The 25,756-nt window shown below is 43.0% G+C and overlaps 1 protein-coding gene and 3 long non-coding RNA genes across 4 annotated transcripts in view; 3 read left to right on the forward strand and 1 right to left on the reverse strand.

Annotated features, from left to right (window-relative positions):
- Nucleotides 1–400: 400 nt before the first annotated feature.
- On the forward strand, nt 401–6,337 carry LOC309353380. Its single transcript, XR_014161761.1, has 2 exons — nt 401–2,574; nt 4,387–6,337. It is a non-coding gene; the product is annotated as an uncharacterized lncRNA (long non-coding RNA).
- Nucleotides 6,338–9,037: 2,700 nt separating this feature from the next.
- Nucleotides 9,038–11,141, forward strand: LOC309353667. Its single transcript, XR_014161990.1, has 2 exons — nt 9,038–9,597; nt 10,800–11,141. It is a non-coding gene; the product is annotated as an uncharacterized lncRNA (long non-coding RNA).
- LOC309353668 lies at nt 11,062–14,142 on the reverse strand. The gene is made up of 2 exons (XR_014161991.1): nt 11,459–14,142; nt 11,062–11,424 (listed from the first exon to the last, which is right to left on the reverse strand). It is a non-coding gene; the product is annotated as an uncharacterized lncRNA (long non-coding RNA).
- A 4,996-nt stretch (nt 14,143–19,138) lies between these two features.
- The window catches only part of MLLT10 (MLLT10 histone lysine methyltransferase DOT1L cofactor), a 102,987-nt gene continuing 96,369 nt past the window's right edge, over nt 19,139–25,756 (forward strand). Inside the window, exon 1 of the mRNA XM_081882779.1 lies at nt 19,139–19,891. Within this exon, the coding sequence (XP_081738905.1) occupies nt 19,723–19,891 (169 nt within the window). The 5' untranslated portion in view covers nt 19,139–19,722. The remainder of the gene's footprint in view (nt 19,892–25,756) is intronic.

Below are 25,756 nucleotides of genomic sequence, written 5' to 3' on the forward strand. Positions count from 1 at the left end.
AAGCATGGCCGTGTTAGGCAAATGAGTGTCAAGGCATTGCACAAGGCTTTCTTGGGAGATTCTTGCTGGCGACATAATCGATACAAACAAATCATGTAGAAGGGAACAAAAAGATTCTCTCCCCGCGCCACCCTTAAATGGTAATAAAAGACTGAAGCTCCATGAATTGTCAAATCCCGCTAAAGGTTTTGAGAGAGACGCTTGTCCACCGGGCGGAAGGGGGATTTGGAGCTGCTTGTTGCCTGTTGAATATGACGGACAAGTGTTTTCTATCCCAGGCAAAATGCGCCTATTCGCCAAATACTCAATTGGAACAGGTTTTGGCATCGGGCTGTTAAAAGGGTCTTGTCAGGTCTTGAGTAAAATAAATATTTTAAAAAATAAAATTCTGACACTGTTAACTGTCGAGTTGCAGCTCGGCATCCAAAGAAAAATCAGTCTCACACCATTGTAGGTTCCGAAATATGGCTGCTCCTAGGGCTAATGCAGCACAGCTTTTATTGTGTGAAATCAGAAAGATACAAAGTACAAGCCAAGCAATTTGTTCTAGCAAGCAGATAAGAACCTTCGCACTAGACCATGCGAGCATCAGGCCATGCCACGTTAGCCAATCATATAGGACATCACGAGCTGTCCACGCGCTGTTCATGTTCCAAGGATGCTTCTAGCTATGAAATCACCCTATAACAATAAGAACTTTGCTCATGCTCTCATGTACAAGCAATCATTTTCCCACATATCCCCTTTTCTTGTTTATATTATTAGAGGAAAAGAGGGACCATTAGTCCAAATCGTACACTTCCTTGCCGAAGCGTCTACACCTTGCAACATAAATTCCTCTTGTAACCCCTGTGGTGGGCCGTGGTCGGTACCACCATGCAGTGCATTGGGAAATCAAAGAGGGTATGCATTGAATGCAACAACACACCATAATAAAACCAACAATACATGCAATTACAATCAATAATACTTTTCTTAACCACACTCCATTGGGTAACCAAGAAGACAACCACTCCCATGGATCAAAACCTTCAGGTGGATTTAAAGGATTATGGGCTATCATTTGTTCCATATGATTAATAGTAGCAGAGATATTGGTCGATTGATCAGTTATATACATGCAGCAATGAGAATAAATTAAGGCACAAATTCCACCTTTAGAAGCAAGGATCACATCTAAAGCATAATGATGTTGAAGAACTACATTTCTTATTTCTGATATTTCTTTGTTAATCATTTTTAAAGCCAAAATGGTGGAATTAAACAAATTTTCTGTCCAGTTTGCCAATTTATGCAAATCACGGTAATTCATGGCTGCACCTAAAGAAGGCAGAAGGGACCTAGAGATGGCCGTCCCTGTATATTGAGAAATAGGTGATAGTACTTCCCTTCTGTTACGCAAACGGACCGCTGGGAGCTTATCTATTTTATATACCAAGGGTACTACTATACCTAACGTGCAGGTACCAGAAAAGGCAGAGGGGATTTCTTTGTAGGCACGTGTGCCACAAAGTAACCATAAATCAGATTGAAGCAAACATGTAGTTCTGCTGCTCTTTCTCATCCATTCGAACCAAACATAAAAGTCTCTACACGCAGCTTGTTGTTCATAGGTCATGTAAGTTGTGACATTATTAATTAAAACCTTTGGTCTGCCACTCATGGTTGTAACATTAAGAAAACAAGAAGATCCATTAATGTATTCATGTGTCCAATTACAATATGGATAATGACCTAAAAATTTTTTGCTATTGTGATTAAAATGAAAACAATAAGGAGCTAATTCTACAAGCGATAGAGATACAGGAGGTAAACTTATGCGATTGTCCTTCATATTATTGCTAATCTTATATGAAGCATTTATAGGAATACCATGTAATAAAATGCCAGATCTTTTTGATTGAGGAGGGATATGCATACACATCCAACAATCAGAAAGGTTAAGCATAGAAGCAAAATGATTAATGTCTCTAACGTAAGTATTGTTAGTCCAAATCTGATGATAAAGTTCAGGCCTCCTGGCCTTCTGCAAAAAAGCAGCACGACGAAAGCGGCGTTTTACAAAGTTCACGGAGAGGCTCCATCCGTGTGAAGTGGAATTGTGGGGCCACTCAGGACGATGCCATATTGGTTGCTCGGGGGGGCAATAAGGGTGAGAATGGTAAATTATTCCAATAGCTGTTTCCGAGCAACCTGCGTGATATTTCGTGGCTCGATTATTGGCATGTAAAAACCACAAACCAGGAGAAGCCACACAGCCATTTCTGCAGATACAGGAGCCCATTTGCTGTAAATAGGCCTTATGTACTGTTCCGTGCATTGCGGAGCCAAAAATCCAAACCCAACGAAACGTGGTGACACAGATGGGATGGTCGCTATTGGGGGGCAAAACCCAAGCGATGCCGGTCTGACGAGGGCATCCTTCAAAGCCAGGTTCATTTCCCAGACAAGAGGCGGCAAAACTGTAACGATAAGTGGTAGAAACGGTGGCTTCCCAGGGGGAAGGGGGGCCAACGCGATAGGGTTGAAGATGGCCTTTCAACGTGCCAGGAAACACTGGAACCGCTGTGGAAGGTGACGTAATCCAGGGCACATCAATATGGCGATGTCTCCAACTGCAATGTGGGTTGAGGTCAGGTGAGAGGTCATCACCGGCAAACAGCGTAAAATACGGTTTCAAGGTGCTGGTGTCTCCTCGGGCGAAGACGAGGCAACAGAAGAGCGCCAAGGTCGAACGCAGCGGGCTGGAACCCATCGGGGAACTCCGTCTACGTCAATTGCCGCAAACCCGCGACCCCAGGAAATCAAGGAAGTTGGACCCTTCCACTGTGGATCTGGAAGCAACCTGTAAGACACTAAAGGGCGTTGCAATACTTCCTCCTTCCGGAAATGGAGTTCAGCAGGCGTAAAATCCTTATTGTGGGGATACAAGAGATGATTTAGAGTAAACAATACTTGATGTACAGCATTAGGTATTTCAGATACAGCAGGCGATCGACCTCCCAATTGCTTGTTGAGAAGGGTCTTAAAGGTCAAATGAGAACGCTCGACTATCGCCTGCCCTGTAGAATTGAAAGGAATGCCATGAGTCAACCTTATATCCCACAAAGAACAAAAATCAGAAAAGGCCTGAGAAGTGTACGCAGGGCCATTGTCAGTTTTTAAGGTATGGGGTTTTCCCATAACAGCAAAACAGCGCATTAAATGTTGAATAACATGACGAGTGGTCTCTCCTTTGAGAGGAGTGGCCCAGATAAAAGCAGAGGCAGTGTCCACAGTGAGATGTACCCTAGAAAATGGAGCCAAAGAAGGCGTGTGGGTGACATCCATTTGCCAAATTGCCAGAGGATGCAGGCCTCTAGGGTTAACTGCATCAAAAGGAATGACTGTGGGAGATTTAGCGCATACTGCACACTGTGACACAATGTCTCGAGCTTGAGAAATGGGCAAGGAAAAAGATTTTGCCAGAACTTTAGCATTTTGATGAAATACAGAATGACTTTCAAATGGGTCGGAAAACAATGAAAAAATACCAGTTTTCAAAGCATGGTCTGCCCGGGCATTACCTTCTGCCAAATACCCAGGGTGGCCAGTGTGAGATCTGAGATGGGCAACATAAAACTGACAAGTTCTAGCTTGTACCAAGTTCTGCAAAGTGGAAAACAATGTAAACAAATTTTTGTCAATAGCAGGAGTGATATAAGACAATGGTAAGACATTCAAAAGATTATATACATACTGAGAATCCACAATGAGATTGAAAGGGATATTAGCAAACTGTTGAAATGCCAAAATTACAGCTGCCAATTCAGCACGTTGTGCTGAGGTCTGCTCAGTAGTATACAAACTTTTCCATCCCCCCTCCTCTTCCCACACCACCACCCCTCTGGATTTGTTACCATCAGTGAACACAGTAAGGGCGGAGGGTAAGGGTAAGGGGGACAAAGCAGTTTGCAAGACATAACGTAGCCCTGTAAGGAAAGACAAACGAGGGTCTTTAGGAGGAGTATGAAAGATATGTCCCAAGAAATCAGCAAAAGCTATTTGGGTAGAAACGGCTGTCATCATCAGATGCTGAAATTCTTCCTGTGAAAAGGGCAGGTACACTGACTGTAAGTCCATTCCAGAGAGGGCAAGGGCTCGATGTCGGCCCTTAGCAACAAGGTCCATGACGCTGTTGGGTGTAGCATACACGTTCCGTGGAGGAGTATGAGGCAAATGAAGCCACTCCACAATAGACACAGTCCCAGGCTTTTGGCCTGTGGTGTACAATATAGCTGTTGGAAGGAGCGGGGTGGCAAATACTGCAAGTGATAATTGTGCCATGGAAAGAGAAGGAATCCTGTCCACCATACACCTGCGGAGATGGTTGTTCACAGTGGTTAGAGCCTCTTTCATTGCAGAGGTGACTGTGATCTTGTCTGCTGGATCCTTATGTCCTTTAAGGGCAGAAAATAGTGGAGACAAAGTAGAGGTGGGCAGGTCCAAATAACTCTTTATCCAATTCAGCTGTCCAAGGATTTGTTGTAAATCCACCAGTCTAAGATGACCAGGAAACTGTAGTTGAGGCATAACTGGAATGGCTGCAGATGCTGTCAGTTTGTGTCCCAGGTACGTAATAGGTAAAGTCCGCTGGATTTTTTCTTTAGCCACTGTCAATCCTGCTTGCATCAGAGTATGGATTAGGTCCTCGAGAAGAGTGTCAGGGATGTGTGATGATGAAATTAAAATATCATCCATGTAATGACAACAGATGACCGCTAGGTGGCGCTCACGGAATGGTTGAAGCGCCTTATCCACATAATACTGGCATAAGGTCGGAGAATTTTTCATACCTTGTGGGAGAACCGACCATTGAAAGCGCTGGGTTGGCTTGGAGTTGTTCAGGACTGGCAAAGTGAATGCAAAACGCTGTCTGTCTTGTGGTGCCAAAGGGATAGAGAAAAAACAGTCCTTGAGATCGATGACTGCAAGCTGATGGTCTTGTGGCAACATGTTGGGATTTAGAATGCCAGGTTGCAAGGTCCCCATAGGGTGCAATTGGTTGTTAACCCTTCGTAGATCGTGCAACAGACGGTATTTTCCAGATGTCTTTTTTCTGATGACAAAAATAGGCGTATTCCATGGGCTGGTAGAAGGTTCAATATGCCCCAGTTCAAGTTGTTCCGCAATTAACTGGGCTGCCACTGCAAGCTTCTGTCTAGGCAAAGGCCACTGATCCACCCATACGGGGGTGTCTGTGGTCCAGCAGAGAGAAAGCGCAGTCCGGGGCATGGCAGGGGCAGCCCTTAGCATAAATTTGTAGAAATAGTAGTTTCCGCTGCAGCAAGCAGGTCTCGCCCCCAAAGGGAGACGGGAATGTCTAGAACCAGTGGTAAGATAGTCATTTCAAAGCCTTGTGAGCCTTGAATCAAAATAGGGTTCCTGCTGCGCTGGGCAGCTGCAGCGCCACCAACGCCAATGACAGAAGAAGCTGGCTCAAGTGGCCAGGCAGAGGGCCAATCCTTGATAGCGATCACAGAACAGTCTGCCCCCGTGTCCAAGACCCCTTCAATCGTGCGACCCCCAAGGGTCATGTGGATCTTTGGACGCTTCTCTGTGACTGGGAAGGTAGCAGCAATGAGGGGGTCATGGTCCTGGGTTGGCTTCGGGACGCATATAAGTTTTGCTATAGGAGAACCTGATTGCAAACGCGCCTCGCGATCAGAAAATACAGTCACATAGGGGTCATTTTGATGTAATCCATGTAAAACATCTGGAACAAGGTGGATCCCTTGCTGCAAAACCTCTGACAGTGGAAAAACAAGGCATTGTGCTGAAGAAGAAAAACCAGCCCCTATCGACACCCTGGCTTGGTGTGGTACAAAGGGGACTGGCAGGTATAAGTCCTGAATTAAAAGGAGGCGAGGTAAAGCCGGAGGTGGGATGGCTGGAGAATGCACTGGATCCCCTATTGTTGAGCCTGGGCCCGGGGTGGGCCCGACTGCCGGTTTCCCGTCGGCTGATTTTGCTGGTTCTGCTGAGGCGTGGCGGAGCGACACTGATTGGCCCAGTGGAAACCTTTTTTGCAAATGGGGCATTTTTTGCTAGGACGACATTGCTCTGTATTAGATCTGCACTGTGCACGAAAATGGCCCACTTTGCCACATCCATAGCAGGTTTTATCCTTTGCAGGATTTTTGGACACAGTGGAGGATAGAGCTGCGGCTAGCAAGCGAGCTTTATGTATCTCAGTCCCCACCGATTGGCAGGCTTTAAGCATATCTGCAATGGCTACATTGGGAGTTGCCATCAAAGGGCGTAGTGCTTGCTTACAGTCCTCATTCGCATTATCAAACGCAAGCTGGCGGACAATCACTTCTTGGGCTGCTACGTCCTGAACTTGCCGTTTAAGGGTGTTATACAAGCGATCGACAAATTGTCCATAAGGCTCTGTAGGACCTTGTCTAACGCTCCCCCATCGGCCATCGCGCTCAGTTTTGTCATCAGGGACAGAAGCCAAGGCCTCCTGAGCAGCAGCCGTAGTGGCCTCCCAATATTGAGGATCGAGAGTTAGCTGTTGGGCAACAGTAAGAAAGTTGCCTCCTCCCGTTAACCCATCGAGGACATCAGCTTGGGTTAACATGACGGGGGCTGGGGGTGGGGCGGCACCAGCAGCGGCAGCAGCCAAAGCAGCCTGATGATTAGCCAATGCAACATTATTAAGATTATTCCGAATCCCATCAACACGACGTTGGCAGGCCCAGTGCCAAGCTTGTATAAACAAAATCATTTGATGAGGCTGCATTACAGTGCGGGCCAACAGCTTAACATCCTCTGGTATCAAATTTTGTTGAAAAATAGTGCCTAACAAACCCAGGGTGTAAGGAGATTGCAAGCCATTGTTCTGGACAGAGGAATACAGTTCTTTTATGAATCTCAAATCAAACTGTTCGTGCCGGGCTGGGCCTCCCCCTGGCGCGGCAGGAGCAATCACAGGAAAAAGATTAGGAGTTGTAGAATCAAAAGCTAGCAACGGAGCAGCGGCGCGAAGAGATTCTTGAAGTGGGGTGGAAACGGTGCCAGATGCCTTGGGCAGAGGAGGTGGAAGAGCGGGGGGTGCTGCAGAATTTGAAGAATGCAGGGGAGTGACAGGATGAGGCGAAGAGAGAATGTCCGGAGGTTTAGGAGGAAGGTTTGAGGCAGGCAAAGCGGGAACCGGGGGGGCGTCTGAGGAAGCTGGTGCAGCAGCCAGAAGAATGTTTGAAGGAGTTAAGCACGACATAGCTTTGTAGACGTTACCCCAGGCATGTAAAACCTTTACATCAATCTGCGGATGATTTTGAAAGAAGTGTCCAATTTTTTTCCAATCGTCTAACCCCCAATTTCCATCCTGGGGAAACCACGGGCAGTGGGTGTCCAGGGCTTTTATAAGGGACTTAAGGTCAGCTTTCCGAACAGCAAGGTTGTTACTGGCCAAAAGGAATTTAAGGTCTTTAAAAAATTTTTTCTGTGGTGCAGAGAGAGATTTTCCCATGATTGCAAGAGTTGCAAGAAAGAGCAGGGAGCACTTACCGAGGGATCCTTAGGAGGATGAGGGAGGCGCCTTTTGCCCTGTCCGGGCGGAGATAAGTGCTGATCCAGAATCACATTCACACGGGAGCTCTCACCGGGGATCCACTACGTGGATGAACGACGCGTCTGCAGCCCTGCCGGGCGAGGTGAGGCTGAACGTTGTAAAACAGCATGAAGTCCGAAAGAAATCACACGGGAGCACTCACCAGGGATCCACAACGTGGATGAACGACGTGTTGGTGAGTGCTGAACAATGAAAAACAACGTGAAGTCCGAAGGCAGTCACACGGGGCACCAATTGTCGAGTTGCAGCTCGGCATCCAAAGAAAAATCAGTCTCACACCATTGTAGGTTCCGAAATATGGCTGCTCCTAGGGCTAATGCAGCACAGCTTTTATTGTGTGAAATCAGAAAGATACAAAGTACAAGCCAAGCAATTTGTTCTAGCAAGCAGATAAGAACCTTCGCACTAGACCATGCGAGCATCAGGCCATGCCACGTTAGCCAATCATATAGGACATCACGAGCTGTCCACGCGCTGTTCATGTTCCAAGGATGCTTCTAGCTATGAAATCACCCTATAACAATAAGAACTTTGCTCATGCTCTCATGTACAAGCAATCATTTTCCCACAGTTAACATGGTTGTCAAAATGTGGAAAAACAAGATACAGTGGTATTTTAATTATTTAAGTGGATTTAAACCTTTTTCCCTTGCTCTCTCTTTTACACACAGCATCCCAGTTAGGCACCTGATAATTTCGATCCAGATACCAATTAATGCCAAGTATTTTGATTAAATTGATTAATCCTCTTATGCTACATGCGTTATTTAGAAGTGAGTTCCATGACATGACTTGCATTTCTTAACTTTACTATTTGAGATGTTAAATTGCCATCCATAATCAATTTATTCTGGATCAATCTCTTTGGATTATTCTGGAATAAACAGACTGTTGAGTGTGCTTCTGGGGTTGCAATCCTGACACTTATTTAGAAGGCAAGCACAACAGAAGCAGTGACCTATTGCCAGTTAAACGTGTTTTAGAAACCAGTAGCTGATATTGTGTGATCGGCTGCAATTGTATGCAGGTTTTCCTGAGAGTAAGTCCCACAAACTTAGTCGGCTTTACTTGCAAGTGAACATGAAAGAACCCAATTTTAACTGGGCTGTAAATCGAGTTGCCAGTTAAGTGCCTATAATTTCCCCTAATTAGCATATCTGGATTTCTGTATCCCATGGTTGGGCCATGCTTACAATGAGCAGTGGATTGGTTACAAATAGATTTTAGTTGTCGGAATATAAACCAGCTCATTTAAAAAGAAAATAAGGGAAACGTATTTTATTTGTAACAAAAACACACCAATCAACAGCAGATTGAAAAGAGACACTTCCTCATAGTGCAATAATTTAAAAATACTCTTTTTTTATTAAAAAAGTGGGAAGTAGTTTTATGTTTATGTGAGAAAATATCAAAGCAGGAAAAGGTTTTCTTTACAATAAAATAATTGCAAAGCATCCTCCCACACTCCAAAATATAGCAAATAAACTAAAAGAAAGCCAAAATGTAACACAATTCCACTCATGGTTAAATTATAGGTAAGGAAGTTGAAGGAAAGATGCATTTTGTTTATTTTAAAGGGCCTGTCTAGGTGGCTCTTAGTTGTATTAGGTTGATTTGTTAAAAACAAGAGGAATGCTTTTTGTTTTCTTTAGAGGTTAGCATCTTGTGAATCTGCTGTCTTGTGGTAAAACTATTGAGAATTGTAGAAAGACTCAGCGAACAAAAAAGGCAGCGTTTGCAGGGCAATAGGAGCGTGACAGTTTGAGCCAAGGTGGCAAAGAGTTCAAGTCATGAAGACGTTAAACCGAAGTTCTTGGATTGAAGCCAGTTTTGCAAAGTGCATCGGCTTAATTCCCTTTCATTGGGACTTCCTTCCGAGTAAGCGCATATATGAGAGGACAGTAGAGCTCCACTCTATCGGTTGTGGATCCAAGCTTTCCTAAGAGTAGTTTTACCAGGGTTGGAAGAAATTGAGAAAGGTCTGTGGTCAGCACTTGTCCTGCTTTGATTGATGATCTATCCCCTCCCCCTCCCTTCTTTTCTCCTGCAACCAACCGCTGCAAAGGCTGCTTAAAAGAAGAAGTTTGCCTTTTTGGTTAGGGCACAGAAGCCCTCCCCAGAAAAAGCAGCATGTGCTGCTGCTGCTGCATTGGAGGAGAGCGCAGAGCCCCCGCTTTTCCTCTAGGCAGCGCTGCAGCTGCGAAGAAGGACGAGGGAGCAGGACAGGGGCCAGCTGGCAAGGCAGTGGCAGCAAAAGGGTTTTTTGCACGGCGCCTTTGCAAGGTCGTCCTGATTGGAACCCGGGACCCTCGTGTAAGGGAAGAGGGGAGAGGAGCTTGGCGGGCAGCCAAACCCAATAACCCCCACCCTCTCCCCTTCCTCGAAGCCCTTTTTGCGTTGATGAAAGAGGTTGAGGGCGAGCAGGTGAAATAATGAATTTGTGGGTGTCGCTTACAAAACGAGAGTCAATTGAGAGGCCTGCTTGTGCAAGGACTAAGCCTGGCTGGCAGGAGGGCTCAGAGAAGGAGCTGCTCCTCCTGAGGGAAGAAGCAGCCCAGCCAGGCTCGCAGCCGGGCCTACTAACCACAGGCCGGCCTGCTCGCCTGCCCGCCTGTAGCCACAGGAGCAGAAGGGGCTGGGCCCCACGAAAGAAGCCGCGAGGGACGCCGAGAGAGCGCAGGGGGAGCTGGGAGGCCGCCTGACGAGATCTGGGGGGCGGAGGGGGGAAGGAAAGGGGCTGCCGGCGGCGGCGGGAGGGGAAGCTGCGAAAGGCGGTAGCAGCTGCCGCCGAGGAGCTGAGGCCTCATTCAGGCAGGAAGTGCAGTTGGAGGGAAGGTGCTCGGTTGCAGCAGGCGGGCCGGGGCAGCAGCGAGCGGGGTAGGCCGGCCTCCGTGAGGGGAGAGGAAGGGGAGCCGCGGCTCCTTTCCCCCCATTGCTCGTAGGGAAGCCGCCGCTGCAGCCCTTCTTCGCGCGAAGGCTCCCCTTGTTTTCTCGCCGCACCTGTGAAGGAAAAAGGGACGAGCTTCTGCTTTTTGGGTTGAGCTTCCCCAAGCACTATTTTATTTTATTGTTGGGTTCGAGTTTGCGATGCTCTTCCCTCCCGGTTTCCAGCAGCAGTTTTATCTGGTCCATAAGTAGGGAGGACTTTTTTTATTTCTTCTTTTTCCTTGTTTTCCTCTAGTGCTGCTGTTTTATTCACTGGGCTTTATAGCTCACCGAAGGTAAAAGACCCCACCAGGGAGAAAAAGCTCGCCTGATACAAAGGGAAACATCTGTTCAGCGGTGAATTTTTAGAACAGGACTTTTCGAGAGGGAAGGGGAGGGGGGGAAAGGGGCAGGAAACAACTCGAGGAGGAAAAACACTAAATGCTGAAATAATTAGATTTTACGAAGAGGGAGCTAAAGGGAGAGTGGGTTCGGAAAAGAGCGGGTTCTTTTTAAAAAAAAAAATGTTGCTGAAGTTGGAAAAACCGTGTCTTGTTCCTTTCAGAGGCTGGCAAAAATAAAAGTTCTTAAAACGAAAGGCCTGTTCCTTCTGAAGTGTTTCTCTTTAAAAAGTAAAAACAAAAACTAAACGCATTTGTCCTTAAAAACAATTCAGTTAATTTGAGTTGATTTTGGTCATTTTAATTACTTGAAGGAAAATAAACTGCTTAACCTTGTCTTTAAAAAAAAAATCCAACAAGTGTCTATAATACATTGTTTTTAAATGTTGCGCCTGGGGTACTGTTTACTCGACCAGCCTTGTTAGATGGGGGGAGGTAAGCGTGTCTACTTACTTTCTATCTATCTATCTATCTATCTATCTATCTATCTATCTATCTATCTATCTATAAAGACTTGAAACCATTTTTCTGGTAAAATAGCTTCTTAGCAATACAGTAGTGTTGTTTCATGCAACTTGAGGGAATTTTAAAAGGCAGATTAGAATAATTTCTAAATATTGTATTTCCATGTTCTCTGGGGGGAAATGGAATTTATTGAAGTTCTGAACTTCAGTAAAGCACTCAACAGGGCTGTATTTCTGGACACCATGGAGCAGAAAACTGTTGGTAGCTTTCCTGGAGACAGGGTTGAAATACGTTTGTGTTTATTCCTTTTCTTTGTAAAACTTGCTGTCTTTGGAGCCTTTAGATAGTAAATGCCAATGCAGGAGAATAAGGCAAACCTCACTTTGAAAATAATTTCAGAATTTAAAATTCCCATATTTTGAGACATCACCATAGTTAAAAATATTGGTGGTTGTAATCTTTAATGATCACGGATCCTTAATAACAAATAATTAGAATAATATTGAAATATATATATATGTGAGAAGGCCTTCAGATGCACACATAATTTATATAAGGCAATACGTATACAGGGATTTTAAAATCAAATCTGTATTACAGAAGAAAAAATACAGCTGAAGGAACAGGATAAATAGCATGTCTGGTTTTTCCTCAGTGTTTCATACTACTTTTCTTGTTTCCGAAATAGAAACATTTTCCCATCTTCTTTCTTGCCAAATGGGTAATTTTTTTAAAAAAATGAGAGTAGCACGATGTAAAAAAATCACATTCCGACTCTGAAGTGCCACAGTGAGACTGACAAAAAGTGATCCGAGGCTTGTGCCCTTAATTCGCTCGGAATGTTAAGCTTCCCAAGATACTCCCCGCCTATGCGGTCATGTTAGCTTTTCTCTGTATTTAGTAGGTGGTTTTTAATGGTTTAAAATTAGTACGTGGATCGTCTGTACCCTTACGTTTGTAATATCAATATTAAAAAAAAAGTGTGTCCTGTAACAGGAAACGTCACACATTGTTAGATTTTTTTTTTTAATGGTTGCATTTGGCTACTCCATTCATAGACACAATACAATTAATTAACATATTCTTGGGTGTGTTTTTGAGATTGGGAGGTAGTAGCCCCCATTTGAGGAGAAAACTCCTTAAATAAAAAAAGTAACATGATTCTGCCCAAACCAGACACATAATTGATATTGACTAGAGATCTGTTTCATGTATAGCAAGTTGCTTTTATATTTAACAAAACTGCTTTCCTCCCTTTTCTATGGATAATTTTTAACTGGTGATAACAGTCATTCTGAAATAGCTTTATAGTTTACATGCATGATAGGGAATTAAAGATGTTTTCTAATAGAAGAACAAGCATGAATAAAAAGGGGAAATGCAACCTAGGAGTATTGACAAAAATATGAACCAGTATAAACTTTTGATTTCTATTCAAATATAGGCTCATATTTCATGTTTTTTGTGCTTTTTGGTGTGTGTGTGGATGAGGGGAAAGACTACTTTCAAATATCCCTACTGCCAGAAACAAACCATTTACAGCAAAATTCCAAATCTTTATTGAGATACTGCAAAGAAAATCAGTACATTACATGTAAATTACATTAAATCTAAACTTTAAAGTTTACTATCTTTCCCTCTGATTAGTACAGCATTATTATATTAAATGTGAATTTTCAAAAAACCTATAATAATAAATTATATTTGTATATAAGCTGAAAGTAGCACTTAACTATATTCCAATGAATAACTTTATAAATTAGCTCTTAAATGTAAACCTTGGGCCTCTCAAACTGAAGGTGTGTTTACCCACCATGCTAAAAAAAATTCCTGTGCTGTAATATTTACTTAGAATATTTAATCTAGGGGTTTTATGTAAAAAACACTCTTTTGCATCATGTTTACAGTACATCTCAGGCTGAAATTAACAATTAAATGCTAGCATTATCATAATAGAAGCAGTACTTGGAAAACAACTATTTCATCCACTGGTGCTCCTAGTTAAGTGGCATTTGCCCAAAGCCTCCTGAGGTGATAGTGCAATTTAAAACAATATAATGGATGCTTTAAAAACAACTTACCAGTTAAATTAGTGGTTTTACTGGCTAGATTCTGAGAAAGATTCAAACAATGCCATCACAGTTTTAACTGTCAAAGTTATACTTACATTAATAGGTAGTTTGGTCAGCACACAACTGACTTAAAACTTGTATGTACAAATTGGAAAATGTGTAAATACATTAAAAAATGCAGATGAAAGGTGAACTGCATATAAGCTGGTATTTATATTGCTGCAAAGTATTCCTGCGGTTATGTGTACATGCACACACACAAAATAAAAATATATATGTTTTTACTGGTGTAGCTTTACTCAGAAACTCTACAAGCACATTTTGTTTAAAGTAAGTTCTGTTTAAACCAATTGGAAAGTAGATTTTAGGACTGAAGTACTGAACACAACAGGATTAACATAGGGAGTAAAAAAAACATGGACAAAATGTTATGCTCTTCATAACTGAGCAAGGGCAAATAATTTGCTGAATTCAGACCACTATACCTTATAGTTTTAAATACTGTATAGCAGTAGTGTGTATGGGTCAAATCACAAGTGTCGCACTCCACGCTGTGGGCTGACCATTATGCTTTCATTTCCTAGGATTAAACAAATAGCAGCATGAACATTTAAATTAATGCTATATTCAAGTTCAGCAAGCGAAGAAGGTAAAGAAAGTGTGATTTTTAAAAAAATAAACACAAATAAGAAGATACTTAATATCTATTAAGTTTTTTCTCAGAACATTTAAAAGGCACATTATTTTATGAATACTATAGCTTCTTGTGCTTGGGTAAAGTATAAAATTTAAGTTTGGACAAAGATTCAGTTTTAAAATATTAACATGTTAACGGCTTTAGGCAAGCATCTATTCCTACCCTCACTCTTCAAAAACAAACAGCCCTGACACAACTCTTCTATTCCTCCTCCATTTATCCCTCCTTCCCTCCTAATTGTTTTCAACATAGGATGAAAAAGACATGTTTGGGTTTGAAGAGATTTTTTGGGTTTTGCTTTTATATATCTATTTTACCTCACATGCTCGTTCTTATTGAGTAATAAGAAAATTACACCTGATTTAATTGTGACAAAGAGGTGATTAAGTAATACAGGCTCTTTTGCTCAACAAGCCCAGGATGTGTTACTGAATCCATGTTTAGAATTATTAGCCACATGCAAAACATAAAGGGCATTTCAGGAAATTGGAATTTTAGGTTGATGCTACTTGTTTTTAAAATATTTTTAAATACTTAGGTGATACAGAACGTTAAAAGTGCTGAAAATGTTTTTGTACATTACTTCCCCCCCACCTAACATTTAAAAGTCTATTTCCTATTTAAAATAAAAGTAAATAACATGAAAACCTAGAAGTACATCTTATGGAGTTCAATGCCACCTACTCCCAGGTAAGTGTGTATAGGATTGCAGCTTAAAACAAAGTTATAAAATAGTAGACAATTACATGTACCTTTAAAATATGTGGATTGATTTGTTGTCTACATTGTATCTTTTAAAAAACTACCAATTTGAAATACAGAGTAATTCAATCTTTGCCTGCTTTCCTTTTATAATAGGCATACTGTATTTCTATCTCTGAGTCTGAAAAAGCTGTGAATTCAAAAACATTTCCCCCTATCATCAGCCTTTACATCTATTCCTGAAAACACACCCTAACACCCCAACTTAAAAACCGTAACTTGAAAGTAAATCTCATTGATTTCAAACTTGCCTCAAGTAGTGTGCTTAGGAATAGGATGCAAAAGGTTTCCACATTCATATCATATGGATGTTAATGGCTTACTATGTGTGTAGTACATTGTCGTAAAGCCTTTCTCTTCCTATTTTGCATTTCAATGGTTCTTTCCAAATGCATTGTTTTACAAAACCACCAAGAGGCTATCTACATTTTGTCATCAAGTTCCCTGCAATGTTTTAAAATAGGATCATAGTCCCTCTTTCAGTCTATATATTTCAATTCCTTAAATGAAACTAAAGTTAGTACAATCAATTTAAAATAAAGTTTAATGTATTATTATAGTGCAATACAATTTACTCTGGGGGGTTTTGTGCCAAAATCAAAGTTTTATGTTGATCATTCTGTTAATATACAGCATATAGACTTTAAAAAAGAGATTTGTTCAAAATGCATCCAAAGGTTTTGCAAAATACATTTCTAACATATACATTTTAGTTTGGGCAGTTCTTTTAGCATGATTTTCAGTTGACATTGCCTTACATTCTAGGAAGGGCCAAATTTTAAATGATACTGAATGTGAAAAATGAACTATATGAAGCTTAATAGTGTTCAAAAGAAAAAATATGTCCAAAGCTTTTACAAACTGGAAGGAAACATAGGCTGCAATTGTATTACAATGTACTTTTCCAGAGTACTGTATCCCTTAGGTTTCTTGTCCATTGTATGCTTTGCTAAACAGCAGAACCTTGGTGCTATTTAATTCTGAAATTTCCAAGTCCTCAGCATCCCTGACATTCACCCTCCCTTTGCTACCTTAAAGTCCAACTCCATCTGTCAGTGCACCTATCTGTATTTATTCAGTCTCCCACAATAGTTCCTAGTAGATGTAGACTGACTTGATGAATAATGCTGCTTCAGTCACTCTGGGTCTACTTTGTAGTGAAGTGGTTGGTATCTATTTAGTTCTTTTGGTCTCCATTAAAAAAGAATAAATATGAGGAATGATTTATGTTTAAATAAAACATTTTATTTGGTCTCCATTAAAAGGCATATAGTGTGTATGGGAAATTTCCAATGAAAAGGGCAATGAAGAAACAAGAATTAAATTAGTCTGTAAGGTAGCAACAAACTGTCTACAAACTAGAGTTCAATTTAGGCCACAGTTCTAATGCTGGGGTTAACAATATCACTGGGAATACTTTTTAGAACTTAGATATCATTTTCCTGAAATAAGCAAAAATAGCTTTGAAATACTCTTCACTCAGATCCACAACTCATTTAAAGCTGCAACCCTATCTACACTTTCAAGGAAGACCCATGTAATAGTGAGGCTTACTCATGAGTAAATTTGCATAGGAACAGGCTAATTTTTGAATAATTTAGGTGTATATGGGTCAATAGAGTTGACAGTGCAATCCTATATTTTTTTTCTTACAATAAGTCCCACTGTGTTCAGTAGGGCTTACTTCCAAGTAAGCATGTATGGTTTTAAAGTCTGAATTAGTTAAAACAGTAGTTTGGTTTGATAGGAACACAGTTATTAAAGTGGAATCTAATCCTTTAAATAATTTTATTTAAATAATAATGTAGCTTTCAGAACATAAGGAAATTAATAAATTACACAATATACTTCTAATTTCCATATCTTTGAAGGACTGAAAGATAATACACATGATTGAAAGGCAATACATGTTTTTGTACTTAGGCTCTAGGATTTTAAATATCGCTCTCCATTCTACATATTTTTTTTTCTTTGCTGTAGCAGGCACATGGAAATACAGGCACTTTGTGAAGCATTTTTGTATGGTATGTCAAAAGTTATTGCCTCAAAATGCTAAAACTGGACTTTGGGGGGATATTGCCATGCAGCATACAGATGAATATTTGGCAGATCACAAACACTCCAATGACCCTGTTATGTTAATCGAAGTGCTCAGCTATGCCTTCTGTAGGAAATGACACTCACCACTCCCTCTCCCTGTCCTTCCTCCTCTATCTAGAAAATTTCACTTCAGACTTTAAAGGACAGCAAAAACTGACCCAAGATATCCCTCTCATAAACTGCAGGCTCTGATATCCCAAAGGAGAATAGTTCTGCACATCTCCTCTCTCTTTAAACAGCAGCTCTTCACAAGCCCACATATCTGCAGATGTGTTAAACTGTTCTTTATTTCACAACTTCTAAAACACACACACACACACACACACACACACACACACACTTAGGACAATACAGATGGTTTAATACTGTACACTTGATTTAAATTGTCTTCATGTCAGGCAATAATGCAGTCTTGCAAAATCATACAATTTTACCAGTCTATGCATAAAGTCACTTTAGCATGATAATAGGGAAAAATCAATGGTATTTTACTTGTAAGGCTTTCCCTTCACCTTCTCCTTCACAAAAGTAGCAGCCCTGGGGCTAGTGGAGGAGGAGAATTTTGCAAAGCTGCATTTAATCTCCTTTCAGTCTTAACAGTAGCCACAATTAGTTCCTTCTGCTACAGTTCTACCTGCTTATAGTGGATAATTGAAAAGCTTGGGATTCTGATAACCTGAACCATCTCGTTTTTTTACTCTGCTTTTTGAAATATATAAAAGCAAACCCAACAATCATTGATCAAAATCTGGAAAACATGTCCTTTTAAATTAATCTAGATAACAAAAACATCTAAGTTTAGGGGGATGTGCATATTTCTAAAGGGATAAGGCAGCCTGTCTTTTCCCTGGTTGTGTTGTCTGCTCAATTCTAGTTTTTACAACAGCCATGCAGAAAGACCTCTGCATGCATGGTACTAAAAGATATGGCGAGGCCAGGATGAAGGTAAGGAGAACATGAGCATTTCTGCAGGATTTGTGCAGTGGTCTCTAGGTTAGCCAAACAGAAAAGTGGAAATGTATCAGTTCTGCCCTTGCATCTAAAGTGATGCAAGAGAAACCGAATTCCAAAGGGATATAGCTATATTACCCGTGTTTTATAGCAACTAGGGTAATAGAGTTTGACTAAGTAGTATGTATGTGCACACAGAGAGATTAAGACGCTGTTTCTATAAAAACAAAGAATTCCAGAGAGTACTTGGGATAGTTTGTCACCATAAAATGGTATTTTTAGATGCCACGGTGCCCATTGTGGTTCATAGACACGATATATATTGGAAATGCAGCACATTCAAACAAGTTAAGAGGGGGAATTTTGGAAGGATTACCTAGCAATCCGAAATTGAGGCTGGGGACCCTTAAAGCAGGAAGGAAGTGCCCCTGAAAGGAATTCCTGTTCCAGGAGTTTGGGATCATCAGGGTGGAAGAGGAAACCCGCCGCATCAGCCAAGAACAGAGAAACGGAATGCAACATCCCTTGAAATGCAAAAGAAGAAGAGCCTGTTGCAGAAGTGCAGGTCGCATGTGTGCGTGCACACCCTCCCGCCCGGCCGCCATCCTAAACTGATCAAATTTCTAGGGCCAGGCTAGGTGATCGCAATCGTTTTTGTTTCACTCAGGCTTTTGACTCTGCCCAGCTGTTTCAGCTGCCTGGCCTCGTAAACACACGAGAGGATGCGGTGCGTGTGACGGAGCGAGGAGCGGGAAAGTATAAATCCCGCTGCTCCTCAAGGTGTCACAGCGGCCTGAGGGAAATAAAGAGAGACTGACGAAAAACACGCGCGCGGGCGGCGCTGGGATCCCTCGGGAAGAGAAGAGTGTGTGATGCCATCGTTGTATGATAAGTTGAACACGTGTAAGAGAGGAGGCGCACGGCTCGGGCCGGGCCTAGTTTGGCACTCGCACCACACACAAGAGCACGAGTCCCTCAAGGCAGGAGGAGCCCGGCAGCGGGAGTGTATATTTGTCACTTGGCCCTCCGCCCCAGGGGACACCCCCCCCCAACCTCGACCGCCCCCGTCACGCGCACGCTCTGACTGGGCACCCGCTCAAAAAAACAAAAAACGGTTGAGAGCCAGCAGGGCAGCGCGCGACGCAGAACTTCGCCCAGCGAGCTCGTGTTCTGCTGTCGGCCCATGAGCCACCGCGGGGGGAAAAGGAGGAGGAAAAGCGAGAGAGCGAAGGCTGCTGCTGCTGCTGCCGCGTCGCGGGGCCTTCGCCTAGGAGGCGTTGCAGTGCGCCTGCGTGCAGCAGGCCCCTGCTTCTGTTGCCTTTTTCGCGTTGCTGTCTCTCTCTCCCTCGCCTTCTCTCTCTCTCTCCGCCCCCCCCCCCAGTCCGTGCGGCTCGCAGGACTGTTGCCGCTGCCAGCAAGCCCTTCATTCCTTGCTGGAGATCTCCCAAGACGGACTGGGTACCTGCCCGGCCGAGCCGGCGCCCAGCGAGGAACTTGGAAGGAGCCCCTTATCCGCCGCTCGGCTGTTGTTGCTGTTGCTGCTGCCGCCGCCGCCGCTGCCACCAGCGGCCATGGGTCCCACGTCCCTGCTATGGAGGCGGTACTGGCGGCGGCGGTGGCTGAGCGACTGAAGGCGGAGTGCTGCGGGGCAAGAACTGAGGCGGCGGCGGCGGCGGCCGGGGTCTCTCCGGTGCCGGGGGGTGTCGTGCTGACGGTGTTTTTAACCCTTAGATGGTCTCTAGCGAGCCGCTGTTGCTGCCTGTGTCACTGGAGGGTGAGTTCTCCAATAGTATGAAGGAGATGATCGGCGGCTGCTGCGTTTGCTCCGACGAGAGGGGCTGGGCCGAGAATCCGCTGGTTTACTGCGACGGGCATGGCTGCAATGTCGCAGTGCATCAAGGTGAGTGAGACGGGCCTGCTTCGGCCAACCTCTCTTGGGTGGTGGGGGGGTGGGGGGTAAAGACACAGAGAGAGAGAGGGCCGGGGGGCTGCTTTCGGAGGCGTCTCTTTTTCCTCCCCCCCCCCATGTCTCTTCTCTGTCTTTCACACACGCGTCACAAGTCACCACTTTATGGAGTGCGCCATCCACGTCTTTCCCCTCCTTGCTTGCAGGCGTGGGTCGCCTTCCCCCCGTCCCCCTGCCTCCTGTTAACTCTGTTGCTGGCTGTGTTCGTGGGTGCTTAAAACTCAAGGAGGCGGGCCCGATGCTGAGGGCGGCCGGGCATGTGCTTTTGGAGGAGGGGTGGCCAGCAATGTCAGAAACAAGGTGTTCTATCCTTGTGTGTGAACGAGTAAGTTGCGTGTGTCGCCCTAGTCGTTACTTCCTCATCCTGTGTGAGTGAGTGCCTGCCCTTCCTTCCTTCCTCCGCCCTTAGTAGTGAAAGGAGGCAGGAAGGGAAAGGCAGTATCAAAACACTTCGACGGGAGCTTAAGAGAGTATGGGCAACGTGCGCTTTTTTGCTTTTAGCAAAATTGCCCCTGCCTGCTCCGTCGATATCCCTTTGCACTTTTTGGCACGTCCTCGAAAAGTCTTGCTCCTCCTCCTGTCTCCTAAACCTAGGTAAGAAGCCAGAAAACGTGTTTGTCAAAGGGAGAGAGTTAGCTGTCATGTGACTGCCCCTTTCCTCCCGACTGCCTCTGCCGGAGCGTCCTTTGGCTGGATGGTGTCTGCTGGATGAGGAGACTTCCTGTTTGTGGTAGGAGAGTGTTGGGGGAGGGGAGGAAAGGGGCACCGTTTACTGACTTATCCTTTGATGGTAGATTTGTTAGGATTAGTGGAGGGAGAGCAGTTGGCTGGTGCCCAGCTGAGTGGCTGTGTTGCTGTTTTGCTTGCTATAATGAGCACAGTGTGTCTCTGCTTGTCTCTGATGATCTGTATGAGTTTCCTTTACGTCTGGAATATGTTACTGTTGCGGTCGTAACTTAGAGTATGCGAGTACATGCATGATAGTACAAAAGATCCAGCTGATCCAGATTGTTTTTTAATCCTATTTGTGAGAGGTGGCTGCAGGGCTACATAGTTTGTGACTAGTCAGAAGGAGCACTGGGGAATGGAATAAACTGTCATTCCTTCATGTGAACTTGTCTATCAAGAAAATCTTCAGGAATTCTCTTCCACCCGAAGGGTGACACCTTGGAACTAATCTTTTTATGTTTCCAGTGTGCATGCATGTACTTTTTCTAGAATTTCATGTCTGGGCTTACTATTATTTGTTACAGCAAATGCCAAATCTTTAGAATTGCAACTGTGTACCTATGTGTTTGATTCGGTGCATTGAAAAAGGGGTCAAGGTGTCTAGGTGAATAGATGCCTGTCCTAGAGAAAGAGGAGGGATGGGACATTGTCCAAGTCAAGGGGCAATGTGAAACTTCAGCTCCCCTCTCATTTCACAAAAGCTTATGCGTGTTTAGAGGTATGAGATTTCATGTGAGCAACCAGGAAATGGGCCGCAGATGGTGACCTATTACAAAGTGGTGCAGATGTGCCCCATCCCCTTTCAGCATGACTATTGGATTGCAGAAAAACCTTAGTTTACGTGCACCCTACAGTATATTGTTTGTGGAATCCTCTGTACTCCGTAAACTGAAATTGATATCTATATTTATAGTAAGTCTCAGTTTTTAATGAAAGTGAGAGACTGTGGCATCTGTGCTCTTATTCAGTTTCCCACACATGCAGCTAACCCAGCTTTTTCTTCTGTTGATGTGGTTATGAGTTTGCAAAATCTTTAAGACATAGTCTGAGAATGGGAAATAGGAAGTAAGTAAGAAATTGAAAGTGGAATAGGGAGACTTATAGGAGGAGTTACAGTACAAAAGTACTCATGTGAGACTAATATTGATTAGTGTATTTGTTTTGCTTTTAAATCACAGTTGCACTCTAGGTGTGTAATTTGATTCTGAAAAAGCACCAGAAAGCTTGATCCTGTGCATGTTTTTTCAGAGTAAATCCCATTTAGTTCAGTGGGGTTTACTCCCAAGTAAATGCACATATAATTTACATTATCTGAAAAATAGCTGCAAATGTCTGTTTTGTTATATCATTGTTTGGGTCTGCACTAGGGTCCTCAAAGTTATTTGCAATAAGACTTGGCTCTCTCTATGGAAATTAGATTAAATACTATTAATATACTGTGGGAAAATCAAAGTACTATTTCTTTTATATTTCAGGAAAGCTTTACCTGGGAAAACTTCACTCCCAAACTTCTATTATTGATTTCATGTGTACCAATAAACCTGTTGGAGGGAGCTAGACATCCGTGGAGAAGAAACAGCTTAGGGCCCCCCTCTTCCTGTAGTAGCTGCTATTTCCCCAGGGGACCTAGAAGCAAGGTGACTGTGCAGCAGGACAGTAGCGAGAAACAGCTGTCATTCCTTTAGTGCTCCAATCTTCAGTGACAGCATGTTAAGTAAAGGAATCTGAAATTGTGGGAGACTTTTGTAGAGCTGCAGAAATAACGTGAGATGACACCTTAAAAAGGGAAACCAGAGCAATCTTCACCTGAATAGTTATTCCATTTGAATTGGTTCTCCTTGTGGGGAATGTACTTACACATGAAAAGTATGTGAACAGTACAGAAATAAGTATCCCCTTCCTCTAAAGTAACTAACCCTCTTTGTTTATGTAATGGCAGCCTAGGACACAGAGACTAAGCATGGCGTCTGATGGTGTCCTAACACTGAGGAGTAAATGGAGTAGGACATAAACATTTTCTTCTAGATAAGGAAAGGAGAGGGGTGCTAGCATGGAAATTTGCTTTAAGAAAGCCAGTTACTTTTGCACAACTTATGTATTAAGAGAGACCCTGTATTTTCTTTTTTGTTCTAGTTAGAGGCATCATGAGGTTTATTCCATCTTTTTGGACATGCTGACAACACCATTTTCCAAAATTTCTGAAATCACTTTGGCTAATTAGGTGATAGAATTATTTGGCTCTGTTTTGGAAAACATTCCCAATACACCCAATATTTTTATTAATTCAGATGCAGGAGCCACTGCAGTTGTGGTTGGTTGGGAGCTTCAGCCTACACTGCAAAGTGTATCTAAGGCCCCATCTCATGCATACATATCTGGAAATAAACCCAGTTTAATCCATGCAATTTAACTTCCAAGTAAATACACATAAGATCATACTGTGTGCTGTATAACTCAAGCTATCCAGAGATATAGTGCTGATCTGATGCACTAATGAATTCTCAAGTAGAATTCTATACGATCCGCTGTTCCAACTTAGTTTTGTTACATGCTCTCTGCTTGTGCACATATTCAGGGTATTTAGCTTTATGATGCCGTTGAATTCTGGACTATATAAAGCCTTGGGCTAGTTGATCTGTTTGCACAGTGGTCTCTGCAATATTAATTCCTAAGCTCAGTCATGCCTGTGACACATGGATTTAGAGAGACTTGCACATATGTAGCATTTCATCATAAATCATGTGAGGGCAAATTGTTGAGGCTTAAGAGCAAGTATAAAAGGTATAACCAGCATTGGCAAATGCTGATGGAAGGCAGTTTTGAGTACATATACCTGTTTTGAGCTCCATAATTTCTCACTTTAATTGTATAAAGCGCCATGTGCATTGATGGTGCTATATAAATAAATGTCAGGGATAATAATATGTACTTGAGCATAGATTTGACTTCTTAAGTTTCATTAATCAGGATGGGACTGCACAGGTGTGCAGGGTTATTCACATTGCCTGAGTAGATAGACATGATAAGGACTGTAAAATGTTTAATTTCCTTGTTCTCTGGAGCAGTACATGGGTGTTTTCTATTGTATTTCTCTCACTTGTCCCCTCCTGCTGCTTCTGCAGTCTTTCTTGGAATCTGAAATAGCTCATCTGCCTCTTGGGCCATTTAAGACCAGAAGAGACTGTCCCTGGCACACTTCCCAATATGGGGGAAATTACACTTTTGGCCCAAATGCCTATGGGAATGAGTACAGAGTGCTGCAGTTGGTGAGCACTTTGTTGTAGGGATGGGTGTTTTCATTGGGTTTACACCTGATAAGCTTGTTGCTGCAGAATTAGAGCTCTGGATGGATATGCAGAGTCTACAAACAGCAGGTTTTGAGGAGCCATGGAATGAGAGCCAGACAAGAGAGAGATCAGGAACCATGAAAAAAGTCTAAGGCACAAAGCATAAAGAGGAACCAGACCTCAGGAGTCAGAAGAGAGACAGTGCAGTCAGTTTATACCGTACATGCAAAAGAAGAACCAACATCATAACTTATAGTAGCCAAGGTCACAGCTGGGTAGATTATTCAGAAGGACTGGGAGCAGGAACTGTGGAAAGAGTAAAAGGCATACCAGGAGGCAGGTCACAAGAGATGGCAGGCTGAGAAGCACAAACAGGAGCTTAGGTATGCAAGGTCAAATGGATTATTTAACTTTAGACTTCAGATTTGGGTCTAATTGGGGGAGGCTTTATCTCCAGCAAAGTGTGAAACTAGAGAGGAGTCATGGAAAAGATCAGGCACATAAGGGTGAACGCCTTCAAGTGCCAGTGATTCAGTGGCCACATTTAACATATAATTGTAAGCTAAAAACCTTGGCTTATACACCATACTGTGCAGGAGGTTTATGCTAGTGCATGCAGGCTGATTGCTGTCACTTAGTTTCTCCTTTTGCATGAGCAAGTAAACAAACTAGGAAGGGTTAACTTAGCATTACTTCCAAACCTGGGATCGAGGGTTGTTTCTCCCTAACAAGCCAGGTCTGTAAACCATGTATCTTGAACCAAACCTAAGTCAATTTTAAGCCAAGGTTTAATGATCCTGGGTTTGGATATAATGCTAACTCTCCTTTTCTCGGGTTTTGCACTCGCAGGAAGCATGGAGTGAAACAGAAGTAACTGGGCACATACAACATGGGTTGTTTAGCCACAGTTCTTGGCTTATTATGTGTGAGTGCAGCCATTGTTAAACAAGAATTCAGGTTCAAGATGAGACTGCATCTTTGGGCTAATGTGCTTTCTTCTGTGATAATGCTGCACATATCCTCTGTTGTGGTATATTAGATAACAAGAGTACTGGTTAGAAATGGACATACTTTTGAGTGTAAAAATGACTCTCCTTATGTTTTTGGATAGTGTTTTTATAGTGACACCTACATGTTGTTGTTAAATTTGGCAGTCTGCTCTGCAAGGCTGTTTTTATACAATGTTTTTATTTGTAACACAAAAAAATGCAATTTGTGTAATTGGAAACAATGGTAGTTCTGTCTTTGCTTTCAATAGGATGTGGATTGCACCCAGAATGGTGCAAGCGTCGGTTATAAACTCATTTGGCTGTAAATGCCTTTTGAAATTAGTAGAATTTTCTTTCTTTACCATACTTGACTGAATCCGGTCTTTTTGGTGCGTGTATGTTGTGTGTGTCTGCATGCACATTTAGACCACAAGATTTGATACTATAGGAAACAGCCAGCCTTGGTTCAAGAAGCTCTGTAGGTTTGTCCTAGTCCACATGTTTCTCCCTTCATTCATGAATGCGCAAAAAAAGAGAGACACTCCCCCCGACTTTTGACAGAAGTTAACAAATTCTGTAGGCATACTAGGTCCCTGTAGAGTGGATAGTAAAGGTAAAGGGACCTCTGACCATTAGGTCCAGTCATGACTGACTCTGGGATTGCGGCACCCATCTCGCTTTATTGGCCAAGGGAGCCGGCGTACGGCTTCTGGGTCATGTGGCCAGCATGACTAAGCCACTTCTGGCGAACCAGAGCAGCTCACGGAAACGCCGTTTACCTTCCTGCCAAAGCA

Source organism: Podarcis melisellensis (assembly GCF_964234715.1).
Source record: "Podarcis melisellensis genome assembly, chromosome: 12".
Classification (NCBI taxonomy): Eukaryota; Metazoa; Chordata; class Lepidosauria; order Squamata; family Lacertidae; genus Podarcis; species Podarcis melisellensis.